This window comes from Sylvia atricapilla, chromosome 5 (assembly GCF_009819655.1).
Source record: "Sylvia atricapilla isolate bSylAtr1 chromosome 5, bSylAtr1.pri, whole genome shotgun sequence".
Taxonomy (NCBI): Eukaryota; Metazoa; Chordata; class Aves; order Passeriformes; family Sylviidae; genus Sylvia; species Sylvia atricapilla.
In genome coordinates, this window is record NC_089144.1 from 66,756,279 (window position 1) to 66,773,527 (window position 17,249).

Consider the following 17,249-nt stretch of genomic DNA (forward strand, 5'->3'; position numbering starts at 1 on the left):
AGTCCATGGGAAGTATTCTGGTACAGGCCAGGGAAGATGCCAGAGCTGTTTCCTGAGGACTGTGCAGTGGTGTAGCACTGTGGGAGTCATCTTTATTTTTCATTCTTACTTTGTGAGTCCCTCTCTTTATTAACCCAGCCAAAAGTCCTCAGGTCCATTAGAACACTTTCAATTGCTTTCCTTCTCTCAGCATTAGGAAGGGGTGGTGGAGAGGAGGAAGAAATGGACCCTTCTTTTCCACAGCATGCTGTATTTTTGAGGAAACATCATATTTAACAAGATGAACTCATTTCTAGCAATGTCAATATGGTCTAATTCCAATTTGGAGGGGGAAGCTGCATCCTTTCCTCTGCTCTGGGTCAAATGGTCCTGGGCTGTGGATGCAAACATTTCAGTTTGAGCCCAAAGACATCTGTTGCACAAGCATAGCACTTTATTTCAAATCCCACAAATGTCCTTGTTCCAAGTAGGTCATTATATAATGGCTTTTGTATTTTCTCACTCCCAAGAGGGTCCGGGAGAATATGCTGTAACACCATGTCAGTGTGCCTGCCCTTGCAGTCCCTCCTGTGATCATCTCACCTGGGTGGGACTCTCTTGCTTGATGTCATTCAGCTCAGGGCAGCTCTTATCAGTACAACAAAAATACTCAGCTCCAACACAGCCTGCATTGTTCCCTCCGGTATTTTGCAAGTCTGGGCTCTGGGTTCCCTCTCTCATTCTCCCTGATACCTCTGGGGCATTCCTACCACCTCACCCTGCCCTGCACATCCCCACTCAGACAGAGAGGGAAACAGCAGAGCCTAGAGCAAGGCTGCTCCTCCTGGATGTCATGTAATGGTTGCCTTTACATATCCCCTTTATATTTGTTATTTCCTTTTTTTCTTTTTTTTCCATACCCTCCCTTCCCACAGATGACTATCATCGCCCTCTGCTCCTTTCCTCAACAGTTCCTGGATGGTGAGAGCACAGCCCTCACCACAGCAAAAGGGAGAAGGACTAGGGGTATTTGGTGGTCAGAAACAGGAGAAGCAAAGACGAGTTCTTTTTCCAATTCAGGCATCTAGAAATGGTCACGGGTCAAACTGATTGCACTTTTCACCTTCCCTACAACTGTTCAGTTTTTGAGAGCTTTTCTGCAACAGGATGTGGCTGAATCTTTGGCCTGTGTGTAAGCTGGCACTTACACAAAACAATCTAAACAGAGTAAAACAGGTTAGCAACAAGCTTGTCCTCTGTTCCCTGGTGAAGAAGGCTCCCACCCTCCCATGGCTGGAAGCAGATACATAAAACCACTAGTTTGTTCTTTGCGAAGGAACACCAAATACCATTGCATGTGCTTCCTTCAGCTGGCCCCACAGAGTTTGGCATCACCCTCTTCAACACACAGTGATGCAGCTAGGAAACTCTTCTGGAGAAGAGATAGATGAATTGTCACCCCTCAGTGCACACTTGGCAAAGCAGGGTTGCAATCCCCAACTGTGGTCTCAACACACTACCAAGATATAAAGTGAGGGTAATAGCATAAAGAAAGTCGCTCACTTGCTCATCCTTTTCATACCATCATAGTCTTTTTTCCACAAATTAATCTACCCTTCCTGCATATGTCCAGCCCTAAGGAACAAGACTTGTACAGGTTTCTCTGATGCACTAAACAAGTGTTTGATGATACGCTAAAGGTATGAGTGAGGTGAAGTCGTCCACTATGTTCTTGTTACATGCTTTTTCAGTTTTGCTCTCACAAGTCAGTGAGCTTTTGTAGAGATTTGATTATATCATTAGAATTTCTGCTGTTTTGGTCATTCCTCGTTTCACTTTTTTTTTAATTAAGATACAGATTTTTCCATAACTGAATACAGATCTGTTAAAAGCCATCTTCTCAGAAAAACTGTAGTTCAAAAGTCTCAACTGCTCTTTCATTTTCAAGTGTGACTCAAGTCTAATACCCAACAAGCTGTCCTACCCACATGCTCATTGCCTCACACTCACACAAGTCTCCTCAAGAGTCACAAACTCCTCCAGAAACATCCTTTTCCTTCAAAGTTTGTGTCCAGTCAAGAGACCTGCCCAACTCCTCAAGGAAAGTCTGGAGGGGGTTAATCTGAAATGCCAGGGAACTAAAATCTAAAGATGGCAGACAACCAGCTCTCATGTTGATTTCCTGGAACTGGTTTGTATTTCCTGACCACCCAAAATACTCTGTTTTCATCCATCCCAACATGGGAGATAGCAGTTGCAAAGTTTGAATGAAGTAATACCTCTCAAGAGATTGAGTATTTTTCTAAAGCATCCTAAAAGCAAAGAGCATTAGCAAAAGCCACTTGGGCAAAGGTCTGGCTGCCTCTCTGGTGCCAGGATTACCAGGACTGGTGCATGAGGAAGGAGAATGGGATGGATTTGCTCTGGGTTGGTTTACTCTGGAAAACTTCTCTTTGAATCACAGGAGCCTTGCTCTGTCCTCATTTGTGTCTGTGTGGGGTTTAACTGACATCGTTCTATTCAGGTGCAGATATGACTTCTGCTCACCAAGTATTCATATTCTTTTTGCTCTTGTCTCTTTTTCCCTGGATTTTGATGATGAAGGTCAAAGTTGAGAACCAGCACGACTTCCGGGACATGGCCAGCATAGTAGCCATGGCAAAAACCTACGCCACCACCGAGCCATTCATTGACTCCAAATATGACATCCGAATCCAGAAAATTGGCAGCAACTACAAGGCTTACATGTGAGTGCATGGCTATGGGGAGGAGACACTGCTATGGATATGACTGAGTTGGTGTCTGCTCTGGGCAGGAGTAGGTAGCTGCCTTAAAGAATAACCCTGTTGTTCTCCTCCCACCTCTGAACACAGATCCCTCATCCACCAAGCATCTTCACCATTAGTCACTATCAGGTCATTGTTTCTGGAATGTAAATCTCTGTCTGTTTTTGAGATTCAGTTAGTTCCCACTATAATGACCGTGCTTGGCCATCACCTCTCCATGCTGTTGTTGAAGGGCTCATCTTTCCCAGCAAAATCCTCCAGCTCCAAGTACCCTCTAGTGGGAACTCAACCTGCCCACTTTCCACCTGGAAAAAAGTATAAATGATTGAACTAACTGCAAGTCCTGGAGTCCTACAGTGTCCAGGCCATAGCAGCACCTCATCCTGCAGTCCACAGCAGCACCCTATCCTCCCCCCAGCTGCAGATCACAGCACCACATCACACAAGGGGCACAGAGCACCAGGTACAAACGGCCCCAGCCAGGGCAGCGCACTGAGTTTCTGTGGGCATTTTGTATATGTGCTCCTTGATGCATACAAAGGGGGGAGAGGTGGTGAGACATTTCTGTGGGTGCCCCAAAGCTCCTCCCTGCTCTGTGGGGTAGTAAGGGAGGTGGCATGACAGCAATCTTCAACATTGGTATGTTTAAAAGTATTAAAAAGCGTTCAGCTGAACTTCAGTAGTCACCATGCTCAATTAGAGTTGTAACCACATGAGTCAGTAAGACACCTGTTTCTTCTTACTACAAACCAGTGAATGAAAAAAGCCACACAGCACAGCTTCTCCAGAAGTTCTTTATCCAACCACAGAATTCTGGACAAGTAGTCAGCTCCAGCAGTACATTCTTCAGGTCGCCAGATAAATTGCATGTTACCTAACACCCACAACATTTTGTCTTTTGGGTCCATGTTTACAAACCTCTAGGCCATAGTTCTGCTGAAACATAGTTAAACAAGATAATCAAATGTACACAGTCACGTATTTTTCAGCTATAACTGCCTAAAATTCCCAGTTGGATTCCTAGCACAGAGATGTTTAAGGAAACTAGATCTTGACTGATCACTTCTTCATGGGAAGGAAGGACATGTAGGACACTTGCCTACTTCATGTGATCTCAATGAAAGAATTTTTTTTTTAATTGAATCATGTCAACAATAGCACAGTTGCCTAATATTACATTAACATCTCAGAAAGTCTGACTCAAATTGGCCAAAGGAAAGAAAGTTTAAAATATCAATTAAAATTCCCTATTCCTGCCAACACACCCAGCCTTGGCTCCAGAGCCTGATCCCCAACTGCCTCTAACTGAAATAGAGGCCAAGTTAGTCTGATCATGTGCTCTCTCCTCACTTTTTATTCATACTCACCATGCACTCATCCAGAACAGGGATCAGAAATAATAATACCAGATGATTAAGAAAAGGAGGCAGTCACACTAAGACCTAATCACGCTTGGGAGTATAGCTGCACAAACAAATATTTGCTAAAGAAAAAATGTTTTCATATGAGAGCAATCATAAACAGAGAACACCTTAATGATAAATGAAGCTCATTAGCAGAGAAAGTAAACAGCAAGATTCACCCAGTGACTCGCTAACCCAGGAGGTTGACTTAGATTGAGAGAGCCATTTATGGATGTGAGCTTAGGAGAGTGGTATAGTCAGTCCCACCAAGGGCTGTTCCTTCCACCGTGGCATTAGACAAAATAGGTTATTTTATGGTATAAATCCCTTCTATGTCTAAGGACAGAGGTAAAAGCACCCAAAATATCTGGGTTCTCACTGGTGTCCCAAATAGGAAACTCAAAACCATTAGTCATGCTGGCAAATCTCAGACTTAAAGGCAATTCCAGCATCTGCAGTAGCGTCATACTAAGTAACTTGCTTTGATCTGTGAACCATGGAATCTATCCAGTAATTTTATACCTTCACCCACACATATAGACTTTAAAAGCCCCTTTTCTTTTGAGAGAAGACTGCATTGAAATTCTCCAGAGTATGTTTACTTTGCACTAAGCATCTGCCAGAGGGAGGATGCTGCAGGGTGAGTCACGCATTCCTCCCTGCTCCAGATGTTCAGTGAACTTCCTTCCAGCCCATGACCCAAGGCTTCGGTTCAGTTTCCCATTGGCTTCAGTGCAGTGACTCCAGATTTACACTGCTAACAAACTCCTACTTAGCCCATGCCTTGAGCCAGTCTGAAAGCAGCAGATAAGCAGCATACGAATACATACCTAAAATTCCACCACATGTATTTGACTGCCATTGTAATACTGGTGAAGAGAAAACATTAAAACAACTCATGATACAGGGGAAATTGGGACAGAAGTTTTGCTTCCACACTCACACCAACGGGAAACAAACAGGGGGATAATTTCCAGTTAAGACTCGTGAAATGTTGTTCACTTTGAATTAAGCCAGCAGCTACTGACTTTCAGGCATGGAATATTCTTGCCACCAGCTCTTAGTAAGAGGGTAATACCCTTCCTTTGTAGTTTCCTGAGTGGATTTCTGACCTTGTCACCTCCAATGCAGTTCAATGTGCTCTGTAGGGGATACCACATCAACTGTGTCTAAACTAGAGCTTCTTACAGACTGAGATAGGACAACAACAGCTCTTGATCAGCTCATTTATCCACTTCTCCTAAACAATGCTGAAGGTGTTGTGGTCACAAATCTGTTTGAGCAACTGATGTCTGAAAGTCTGGGATCCTTCTCTTTAAGATACTGACTGTACACTGTGGGGCCCCTTGATGTTTAGGATGGTTGGAAGCACTTCAACTTTCAGTCCCTAAATGAAATGGGGTTTGGGGCAGGACATCCTTAGGAAAATATTTTGTCTTCAGCCTCCATTTTCACTTCATACAATACCAAAAAGAAAATCAAAAAGAAGCTGTATGAGGAGAAGTTGGGGTCACTTGGTCTATTTAGCTTGGAGAACAAGAGACTGAGGGGAGACCTTGTCACACTCTACAACTTCCTCAGAAGGGGAAGAGGAGGGGCAGGCACTCATCTCTTCTCTCTTGTGACCAGTGACAGGAGTCAAGGGACTGGCCGAAAGTTGTGTCAGGGGAAGTTTATGTTGGACATCAGGAAAAGGTTCTTCAGCAGAGGGTGGTTGGTCCTTGGAACAGCTCTCCAAGGAAGTGGTCACAGCACTGAGCCTGACAGAGCTCAGTAAGCATTTGGACAACGCTCTACGGCACATGGTGTGACTCTTGCGGATAGTGCTGTGGAGGGCCAGAAGCTGGGCTTGATGATCCTTTTGAGTCCCTTCTGACTGAGAATATGCAGTGATTCTGTGATTCTGTAAGTTTGGGGGCTCAGCTGACACCTGAACTGCTCACACAATTGCTTGGAAGGAAGTGATCTTGACAGAGGCTGTGGTCTAGGGTTTGGTATCTGATCCAGTCGGCTTCAAATAAAACACTTCAGTTTCAAAACAGCAAGGTTCCCTAATAGGAAAGTTAGGAATACAGCAGGCATATATTTTAAATCTTATGCCCAAAATTGGCTCAAGATAAATAAGCATAAACAAGTCCAACCAATCAGCCCAATGGCTGGAGCAGAGTTCTTATTTTGGGAGCTTTCCCATGTCAAATTTCCTTGTAAAACTGTTGAGTTGTGGTTTCATTTTCTTAGGGACAACACAGCTGCTTACATTTGGTATGCCAGGTACATTTTCTAAACACCAATGTCAAATCATCTTGTCACTAATGAGACTCCAGGAGTTCCCACTAGTACTAATGGGATTTTGGATGTCCTCTGCCACTGCAGGGCAATTTTCTGTTAAAAATACGTGTTAGCAAAGAGTGATTCTTCCCATTGCAGAAGTGAAAAATATAATCCTAAGAATCCCATATCAAAAGAGAAAGAAAGGCTTAGAACTGAACACTGACCTTACAGGCAATCAAAGGGCTCATGACAGTCCAAGCTTGAGGAGGAATCCATTATTTTGCTTAGGAAGTAGGGCAGAAAATTGGATGCTGGGTGAAGGCAACAGGCCCAAAAGTTAACTATATGAAAACGCTGTTATTTGACACAGTAATCATGCTCCTTTCCCTGCACTCTCCACCCCCTCCACTCCTTTAAACATAGTTTAAAGACAGTTTAAATTTCACAGCAACTAAATATACCAGTTTGGAGGAGAATTGGAAAAAGCATTCTAGGGTGTCTCTCACAGGAGTAAAGGGGAGCCTTAGGTAATCAGCTATAATGATCCAAGTTTATGATCCTGACTTGTACACTATGAGAGGGTTATCTGGAGTGTTGTCAGAGCAGGCTGTCTGATGTCTGCCTTCAGCCTAAGGTCAAAAAAGGAAAATTTTCAACCCGATGGCAGTGGTGAAACCCAGAATTTTCTAGCAACAGTACCATTCTTTGGAAATTAACTATCAGTTGCAGCTAATGACTTTGAAACTCCAAAGACTTTGAAATAAGAAATTCTCCAAGTCTGAACACAGTGAGCCACCGACAGGTCAGTGAAAAGCCAGTGAAAAGACAGGATGATAATATATTCTATGGCATCAGTACCACTGAAATCAAATTGAAGTGGACATAGAAGTACAACTGAAATCAAATTTAGGTAAACCTGGAATGTCAGAACCGATATTTTGTGAAGCTGCTCAGCAAATATTTGCCTGGAGAGCTTCTGTTCCATGGATGGAGGAATGCCACCCATTGCAGAACACAAGGGTGATTATCCTAGAGATCTTTTACACACATTTCAGCTCCCCTAGGTCTCATGTATAAAGAAAGAAAGTACTCACAGAGCCTGATGTGTGCTTAAGATTCCTTGGAGGTTTCTCTGCCTAAAATCCTCAGTCAGTTTTTCATGAGTCTGAACAACATATCCTGTATGGAGTATTGTTCAGGAAGGATTTCGAAAGGTTTCTGGGAGGAAGAACCTCACCTCATCCCCTCCTGTACAAGCACAGAGTCAAGAATGAGGACTACAGTATGAGGGAGGATGGGGCAGGAGTCTATTTTCATGTTCAAGTTATGTTTTTGGTTTGTTTTCCTAGGAGGACTTCCATCTCTGGAAACTGGAAGGCAAACACAGGTTCTGCAATGCTAGAACAGATTGCAATGACAGAGAGGTAAGGAAGAGTGTTTCAAGACTGTATTAGCTATTCTTGGGTTAGAAAGGAGGAATTGTATTTCCGACTTTGGTTAAGTGAGAGAACTGGTAAGTGAGGTCTCCTGGGAGGCTGGATAAGGACTTTAAAAGACCAAGTGTTCTCTTAAAAAAAACACTAAACACACAAAGGCAAACTGTCCTATTTTGAAGAACAGACTGAAAGTACAGCTAGAAACCAACATTGCTAAATCATTAGACCTTTAGTGAATGTAACCACAGGAAACAAGACCAGCATGCTAGGTCAAGCACACCAGTACAAACATCTAGGGATAAAATCAGAAAGGTCAAAGCACAAAACACAAAGTAACATGAGGTTATTCTAAGAACATTGCTAATGAGAGGCAGACACAGAAAAGAGTTTTTCTTCTACTCGACAGAGGAAAAAAAACTGTGGTCACCGAAAAAGTGGTCACTGAAAGATGAGGTCTTCTCACTGTTGAACAGAGCAGGAATAATTACATGGTTTTACAGACTAAAATCTGCAGATGCTACTTCCATGTATTCAAATCATTGTGATATTTGCTAATGCTGCAATTGCCTGACACTGTGGACTCATGATAACTGCTGTCCTGAAGAACTAACACTTGTTCTCGTCACTTTTCTTCATCCCATCTAAGTAGATTATTCATAGATTTATAGAATCCATGGATCACGTGTAGGCAATCCTTAGTGAATTTAATATTTTTTTCAGGTTATAACTCCAGTTTGTCAGGTTCATGATTAATTCTGATTCTGTCCAATTTTGGAAATCACAGTTGAAGAGAAATAGCAAGGAGCTATGGAAGAGAAATAGCAAGGAGAAAGTCCAAAGGACAATAAAAGGAACATTCAGAGAAAACCTAATGAGTTGTTGAGAAAAACATGCGAGAATTCTATGTACTTCTGTGTAGTTTTCCACCTTTTTCAGTTAGCAGACCACTGGTATTCTTCCAGTAGAGGTGTAGACTAAAGCACAATGAATCCCTACCTGCAGTGCAGAGGTTCACTCTCCTTCATTAACAGACCTGGAAGAAGTTGCCCACAAGCTGAACACCACTTCATCCTAAAGATGAAAAAAACAAGAGCATAGGATCCTTAAATATATGAAAGCCTGTTAATAGGCATTTCTCACTACTTACATTACAAGTATAATACTGTAAGAAATAAATTATAGCTTAAAAGATTCCTTTGAGCATTTCCAATATTTTCGTAAAGTAAGGACAGCATAGCACAGAAACCAATCCGCTGAACGGGATGGCAAATCTCTATCCTCTTTCAGACCAGATTAAAGAAATGTCTCCTCTTGGGAACACAACAGTTGTGCAGGCAATTATCTAAGGTCTCTTCTTCACCTTTAGTTCTGCAAAACAGGGAAGCCAAGCCCCACATTCAGATGTGAAGGTGACTCTGCCAGACCCTAATAGTACAGCGGGAAGTGGACATGATGATGCATCCTGGCTGTTTATAATACAGCTGAAGCTAGATACATGAAGGGTAGACATTACCTTATTGCAGTATTGTAGGACTAAAACTTAGATTCCTGCCAGCCTGAAACACTGCATTCTGAAGGTTTGTTTTGTTAATTGTGCCACAATTAACCACTTCGGCCTTATTCAGTCATCAATTCAACAAACCCTGTTGAAATCTGTGAGTTGTCAGTGCATTAAACAAGGTGGGGATCTGCTCAAATGCTCTGATGTTTAGGAGCAACCTGAAGTACCTACTGTACTGAATAGTAAGCACAAAGGATTGACATGTTCAGGTAATGCAGAAATTACAGTAAATCTTGTGAAAATGCAACACCTGGTGCATGTGCATAAACATGCTCTTCTTCCCTGTAATACTCCTATTACACCCCAGTGGCCCTGATGCTCCCAGAGCTCACCTGTGGCCAACAAATACTGCAGATGTGTAGCCATCAGAGTCTCTGGCATGAACAACAATTCCCTGAGCCTGGCTGCTGAGCCCAGACACCTAGAGATGTTCCTGAGGAACAGAGGAGGTTCCCACAATGGTGACCCTGGATGCACAGCAGTGCATGAGGGGTGCTCTGTGTGCCTCCTGCCTGACTCATGCAGTCCATAATTCTCATCCTCCTTATGCTGCTGACTCCTCCTCATACACTGTCTTCCTTGGGGGTCCACGGTGAACACACTTGGTCTCCTCATTAGGGATAAAAGAGCACTGGTAGTCATATAAGTCATAATCTTTCTTCTTCCCAGAGACATTGTGTTCACACAAGTTGATCATTATATTGTCAAGCTATGGGGACTCTGGCTGGCTTCAAGGACATAAATTTGCTCTTTAGCCAGAACAGCTCTTTCCCCAGTCCCTGTAGTGTCTGCAAAATGTCAGTGTTTACATGAGACTGTGGCCTTCCCTCCCCTCTCTGCATCTTGTCACAGTCCTGCTTACAGATCTGCTGTTCTGAGATTATTATTTTTATTTCAATGGTCGGGACCACGGCACAGCTGCACAGGAAATAAAACCAGGCTGCCTCATTCCTGCCTCATTTGCACAGCAGGGGGATGTGGTCCCCCCATAATATGCCTCTTGTCATTCTCTCTCCTCCTCTGACTCCAGGACAGCTAAGGGGCCACCAGCTCACATTCTCATCCTGGGATGGACAGGGAAAAGTGCCTGAAGGTCTCTCTTCAACAAATAGTGCCTGGTCCATGTGATGAGATTGCCTGACTAGGAACAGCACCCAAGTGCTGATAGAAGAAGGCAGGAGACTGTAAAAGGATAAAATTGAAAGTAAATTGTAAAATGCAGGAGCCACTGCATTACAGATCAGAGAGGGGATGGCTACTCCTTGCTAAATTCAACACTCACTTTCTGATCCTATTCCAGTCCTAATGTCCAGGACATCTTATCAGGAGAAAGCTGCCTGTATAATGGAGGGCTTTCAGGCAAAGCCAATACAAACGCTGAGGGGCCAACACTACTGGGAGATTAAACGAGCTAAATATTTATAGATTGGCTGAATGACAACCAACTGGAGATCTGATGCAAATACCAAAGAGGGAAAGAAACATTTTAAGGTGGCTTTGAGGGCAGGATTGAATCAATCTGAAATGACGGGAAACTTTAGATTCTTTTTTTTTTTTACTCCATCTCTGCCTAAGAGAGCGAGCCAAGGACCCAGCAAAGCACAGGAAGGACACCTTGTAATAAAAGCTCCCAAGTGGCTTTGTGTTCCTGTGGGCAGCAGGGTGGGTGGCTGGTTTTGGTGGACTACCCAAGGACAGCTAATCCTAGGCCATGCTCTTGTGGTTTCTGCAGGTACAGACTCTGGGCAGATGCTTGTGCAGAAATGTTTGGAGGTCTTGATATCTGCGCTGTCAAAGCTGTCCACAGCAAAGATGGAAAAGACTATATCATTGAGGTGAGAGCCTGGGTAACCTGAGTGTCAGTCTCCTTTGGGAAGTGTGTCTGCAAGCACTCTGCCTTGGAGTACATATGCACCAAGGTGCTCGCTTACCCCTGCGTGCTCCTCTGCTCCTCCATGCCCACCTGCATCCTCAGGCCATGGCCCACTGATATGTTAGGAACTGATTCAGAGCCCCAGCCAAACTAGCAAATACACAACAAAGTGGGTTGAAGTGCTTTCCTTTCTCAGCGTGGACTGTGAAAGAAAGTGGAGAGCCACAGAGTGCTTGGCCACCTCGGTTTTCCAGCAGATGATTCAGTTCATTAAAAATCTCAGTTTCTCGCTGATGAACCCGTCTTTCTTCAGTCACTCTACAGGGGATTTCCAAACAAAAATCCTAGCTGCACCTAATTTAAAAGAGAAAAATAAATTGTGAGAGTGTAGCAAAAGGTTCACAAGCAACAGAAGCAACTCAATTGAACAAAAAAAAGAAAAAAAATGTATTTTCTAAAATCTTTTGCTCAGACAGTGCTCACTACAGTAAAAGGCCATCAAGACAAAGCACCACAAAGTTACTGTGGGTAATGTGTGCTACAACATTTTGTATTCAGGGCTGGACAGACTGTGGCTCTGAGAGTTCAGTAGGCTCCTTCCCAGGCCAGGTGGCAGATATGGAAGTGGGGTAAATAACACACTCAGATCACCCTAACAGGGCAGAGATGGAAAAGCTGGCCAGAAAATCAAAGTGGAAACTGAAGACATGCCCTGGAGGAGAGACAATCCAGCTAGTAAGCAAGTGCCTCTGTCAGTGTGTGGCTTGAGGAGACACAACATCTGACCTGCTGTAAACTCCACCAACAGAGGCTAGCTGAGGAAGACGAGCAGAGCCAGCCTACTGGGTTCATGCAGGGGTGCTGACACACTGGAAAGCTATGTGTGGGAGAGCAGTCCCACCCGCAGAGGTTTGGGATGCTGATGAGAACCACATGAGCCCTCCAGTGGCTGCACATTCCTGCACTATGTAGCTGCTCTCCCCAGGGAGGGGAGCAGTGACCTGTCAAAGGCCATGTGATAGAAGCGTGCTGCCAGAAACCAAATGCTGGCGAGCCTCTGTCTTTTCCTGAATTGATGGGGCCAGGGCTAATGGGTCTGCACCCGCATGCAATTCATCAGCACCTAGAGGAGCTTCCCCTAAGGCAGACTGTTTCCCTGCTGTGCACTTTTAAATCTCTATGCCCCTGCAGCTGGAAAAGAAAAAGCAAGGAAGCAGCCTTGCTAGAGACAAGTGTAGGAACATTTGGATTGTGTCCACACATGGTTAGACGTGATATGTGATTTTTACATCCCTGCATAAATTCTTGTACATAAGCCTATGTACGTGCACACGCGGCTAGTTCTGGGCTTAAAGATCATATGCCTCTGCCTGGATATGCCTCTGGGTTTTCACATCTGCCACTGTCTGTGACTGACTGGTGAAAGACACATCTGTAGCCTAACAGCCATCATCAACTTGCAAACAGAGAAATGCACGCTCATGCATCTAATATGACACAAATCAGAAGAAACACAATATAGTTTCAGATGGGTCACGCTGAACTATCCCAGTGGAGAATCTGATTGAGCAGGCCTGATATACCAACATCTAGCAGACATTCAGATGCTAGGCTGATGGACGTTGCTGGGAAAGAAGAAGAGTAGTACAATATAAGGAGCAAACAAAGCCAAACAGGCATCTTTTTATGCAGATCTGAGGGAGATGTTGATAAGTAATTAATTGTCTCCAGCCAACTTCCTGGGGTACTTTTTCTTGGTCTGAAACTGATCCTTTGTTTTGCTTTTTTTCTTTTGAGAGTCGGAGAAAAAAGTTATTTGATAGAGTGACAGTTGTATTTTCTTGGTAAGAATGAACAGTGTGCTGTGACATTTTACAAGAAAGCACACCTTGAGCTGAGCAAACATGGAATTTGTACAATACAATTACAGGGAGTAATTTATTTTCACAGTGCAAAGTAGTTCTTCAGGAAAGATTCACAGAGGTAGTGATGGGCAGCTCTATGAACTGAGATTTATCACCGTGCTCTGTTGCAAACAAAATCAGATTAAGAAAGATGAGTTATCAACAACACAAGAGTAATCTTGCACTCGTGGTATTTGCTCTTGCTTGAACTTCACCTTCTTTTCTTTTCTCATGACAAACAGTAGAATCTGTTACATTTCCGCTTTCAAAGAATTAGAACAGTTACGTACCATTTTTATGGCTCATATTAAATCAGACTGTGAATTTAACAGTAAATGCTGGTAATTCTTTTATCCTCTGCTTTAAAGACTTTATCACTTTGAGGGAATATTTACATAAGTAGTTAGCACTCAATCCTCAAAATAATGCAAATTCTCTACTGATGTCAGCAGCCAGATTCTCAAAAGAGCTCAGCAACATATAAGGTTTAATAATCTCCCCTCTCCTGCCTTTGTTTGAGGGTTTTTTTGTAATCTAGCCCATTTCCACATCTCCGCTAAGATGAAAAATATGAAGCAAGCAGAGGGCAAGCAAAATGGTTCATAAGATTTATTCTTCCTCCTGGAAGAGGAAGATGAGCTCTGACTGCCATGCAGCTAAGCTGTGTTACTAGACATGCTCCTTGCTGCCCTGCAAGGTGCCTTGCTCACCCCTTCAGCAGTGCCTATCATTTGTCTTGATATGTCTAATCATCAGTTTCCTTCCTTCCTTCCTTCCTGCCTTCCTGCCTTCCTTCCTTCCTTCCTCACTCCACTCTCACCCATCAGAGTATGAAAAAACAAGCCCAGGCTTCAGCATCAGATAGGTATGGAGGGAGAACCAGGATGGTCTTTTCCTTCACCCCTCATACACCTTTTCAGGCAACAGCAACTGCACCAGGAGCAGCCACTGACCTTGGGCAGCTCCAAAGGCTGGGTTCATATGTGCTGACATCTTCTTGCCTTGCCCAGCTGTTCTGTCATTGCCGGGGAAGGGATGAGTGCAATCTGTCTGTAATTCACATATTCCTCTCAGCCAGTTGATTTATTCAGTTCCAGATCAATTTTCTACCCAGTTCCAGACCAATTCATCCTTCCTGGAGGACAGGCAAGGTGATATCTCATGATTCCTTTCAGTTCAGTGGCAACCAGCTGTGTCATTTTACCCACAGAAATCACTGCCATTTTTAAAAGGCCTTCCCTTGTGCATGTGATTGTTCAGTCCTGTATTTGCTGATGTCTCTCACATCTCACATTCCCCTGCCAGATCCTACACAGCAGGACAGCAGACAGCCTCACCCCTGGTGCACTTTCACTGGTTCAGGTAAAACCTGCTCCAGGGTTTACTGCTTCGGGGTTCACTCCCCCTAGTGCCTTTGGTTTATAAAGCACCATCTTCCTCTTCAGCCACTGCAGCCACAAAAATAGGAGGAAGCAGTCCTTGAGATGGGGAAATCAGCTTTGGGGTTCTCAGCACAGGAAAAAAATGGACTTTTTGAAGCACATTCAGAGGAAGGTCATGAAGACGATTAAAGTGCTGGAGCACCTCTCCTATGAAGACAGCTCCCAGAAGAGCTGTGGCTGTTCAGCCTGAAGAAGAGAGGGATCTAACCAAATCATATAGCACCTGCCAGTATGTAAAGGGGACCCATAAGGAAAGTGACAAACCTTTTAGCAGGGCCTGTTGCAATAGGAAAAGCAATAATGATTTTAATAAAGATATATAAGGAATATATATATATATAAGGTGTATATATATATATATCCTTATATATAAGGAAGAATTTTTTTTACAGTGCAGGCAGTGGTGGATGCCCCATCTGGGGAGACATTCAGGGCCAGTTTGGATGGGGCTCGAGAGGGACTTGTTCTAGTTGAAGAGGTATTGGGCTGGATGGCCTTTAAAGCTTCCTTCCAGCCCAAACCATTCTACAAGTTTACGAAAAGCGGAGTTTGGTGTGTTTTGAGCAGGTGTCTCGGGGACTCCCGGGAGCGCGGCTCGCCTGACTCTCGGCAGGGTGAGGGCATCATCTAGTGGCCACACGGGATCATCCAGTGGTCACACAGGGAGGCCGCTTCTCTCTCTGGAACTGTAATTGCCACAATTCCGTTTAAGATGGGAGAGGAGAGGAGGGAAACTTGCGCAGGGACCTGCTGGAGACCCAGGCTGGTGAGAGCCAGGTAGGAATTGGCCATTCCCTGACACTGTTAGGAAGCATCACATTCCTCACCTCAATTCTCAATGGAAGAACAGCTAAGTGGATGGTGGGAAGGGAAAGCCACCTTGTGTATTTTGCCAAACACTGACATATAATTTTCTAACCTTCTCCTTTTACCCCCTGGGCCAAGTAGGCCATAGATATTAACATCAATCTCCTTTCCATGTGTACCGTAGTTAAAACTTTCTAGGTAGCTTTTCTAGTGTTCATAGAAGACACCTATAGAGACTGAACAAAAACACTATTCTGAAAAAAAAAAAGGGCAGAATACAAACTCAATGAACTCACCTCACTGATTTCCTCTACTTAAAATTTTTAAAAAAGAGGGTGCAAAATTTTCCATTTACCTCCAAGAGTGTGCTTTAGCAGCCTTGCCAGGGTGGAGTGTACTTCTGATTGTTATCTGAGCATGAGTCAGTGCCTTTCTTGAGCAATTCAACCTTCAACTTTGCATTTCCAGGAATTTTAATGTTTGCTTTAAAAATAATAGCAAAATAAAAGAAACCCTTTCCAACCCTGATATTTTGGTACTATTATATTTACTCCAGCTGAATCTTAACTTCATCAGAGTACAGTTCTTCCTGTGGGATTTAGCTAATGTTTGAAAAACACTTGATTTATGATGAGCTGTTGAAAATCATGTTCAGGGCTGCTATACAGCTGAGGGTCTGCTGTGTTTCAGTATTATTATTGTGAGACCATTTCTTACCTCAAAGACCCTTTGACAGTTTTCCTTCCCCCAGCCCCACAGTCTTGCTTCCCAGTTTTCCCCAGAAGATTTGTAGAACTTGCTTGGGAAGCAGTTGAATCACAGCATTATCAAGAAGACAAACAGAGACCGAGTTTATTTTCCTGCACTTGGTGCTGGTTTGGTGACATCCTATTCATTACACATCTGTGGTGTTTATTTTCCCTCTCAGGATGCAGTGCTTTGTGTTCATTAATCCCAAATGTGCCTCGGTTTCCTCCAGTCCCCGTTGCTCTTATGTCCTCAGGCTTCAGTACATGTTGTTTCTCTTTTCCTGTGGCCCTTTAAGTTGCAATGTCACCCCTAAATACTGTGGGACAATGCCAGAGAGACCTTATCCATCAGAGCATGTGAAGGAGAAAATTTTTATTAAGTCGATTTAGAAAACTTCCAGCCACCATAAGTCTTGGCTTGACTCCCAAGTTGTGAAGGGAAGGGAGATGGAGAGCTGGGAGAAGTACATTTCCAAAAACCCCTAAGCAAAACCCCACATCTGGAAAAGTCAAGCATGTTTCAGCATGAGGAGAGTGCTGACTATAGATTTTGGCAAGGATGTGGAGACATGAGACAGGTTAATGTAAGAGGTGAGCTGAAACAGGCATCTCCCAGCAGGAAACCACCTTACTAACTGTTGTTTTTGCCTCCTGTGGCAGGTGATGGACAGCTCAATGCCCCTGATTGGGGAGCACATAGAAGAGGACAGACAACTTATAGCTGATCTTGTCGTTTCCAAAATGACTCAGCTTGTCGTCACTGCTGGATCTACACCATCACCACTGAGGACTTGGGTATGAGTGAATAGAGACCCTGTGACCAAGTTATTTCCCTGAACTTCTTTCTTTCTCTCTCCTCACTGTGTCAGGCAGTCAGACAGGTCAGAGAATTGAACAGTCCCACATGGGAATGTATTTGACAGACGCTCCTGCTCTTCCAAAGGAAACTCTCACAAGCTCCTTAAAGAGGGCACTCCTAAGGAACATCTCTCTCCCATACTCTCCTTCCAGATAAATATAGCATCACACCAGTAGCAT

At 43.7% G+C, this 17,249-nt stretch overlaps 1 protein-coding gene across 1 annotated transcript in view; it reads left to right on the forward strand.

Moving 5' to 3' along the window:
• LOC136361771 (synapsin-3-like) overlaps positions 1-17,249 on the forward strand; it is a 169,515-nt gene that overhangs the window by 142,780 nt on the left and 9,486 nt on the right. The window contains exons 7-10 of the mRNA XM_066319910.1: positions 2,584-2,726; positions 7,789-7,863; positions 11,169-11,271; positions 16,872-17,006. Of these exons, the coding sequence (XP_066176007.1) occupies positions 2,584-2,726; positions 7,789-7,863; positions 11,169-11,271; positions 16,872-17,006 (456 nt within the window). The remainder of the gene's footprint in view (positions 1-2,583; positions 2,727-7,788; positions 7,864-11,168; positions 11,272-16,871; positions 17,007-17,249) is intronic.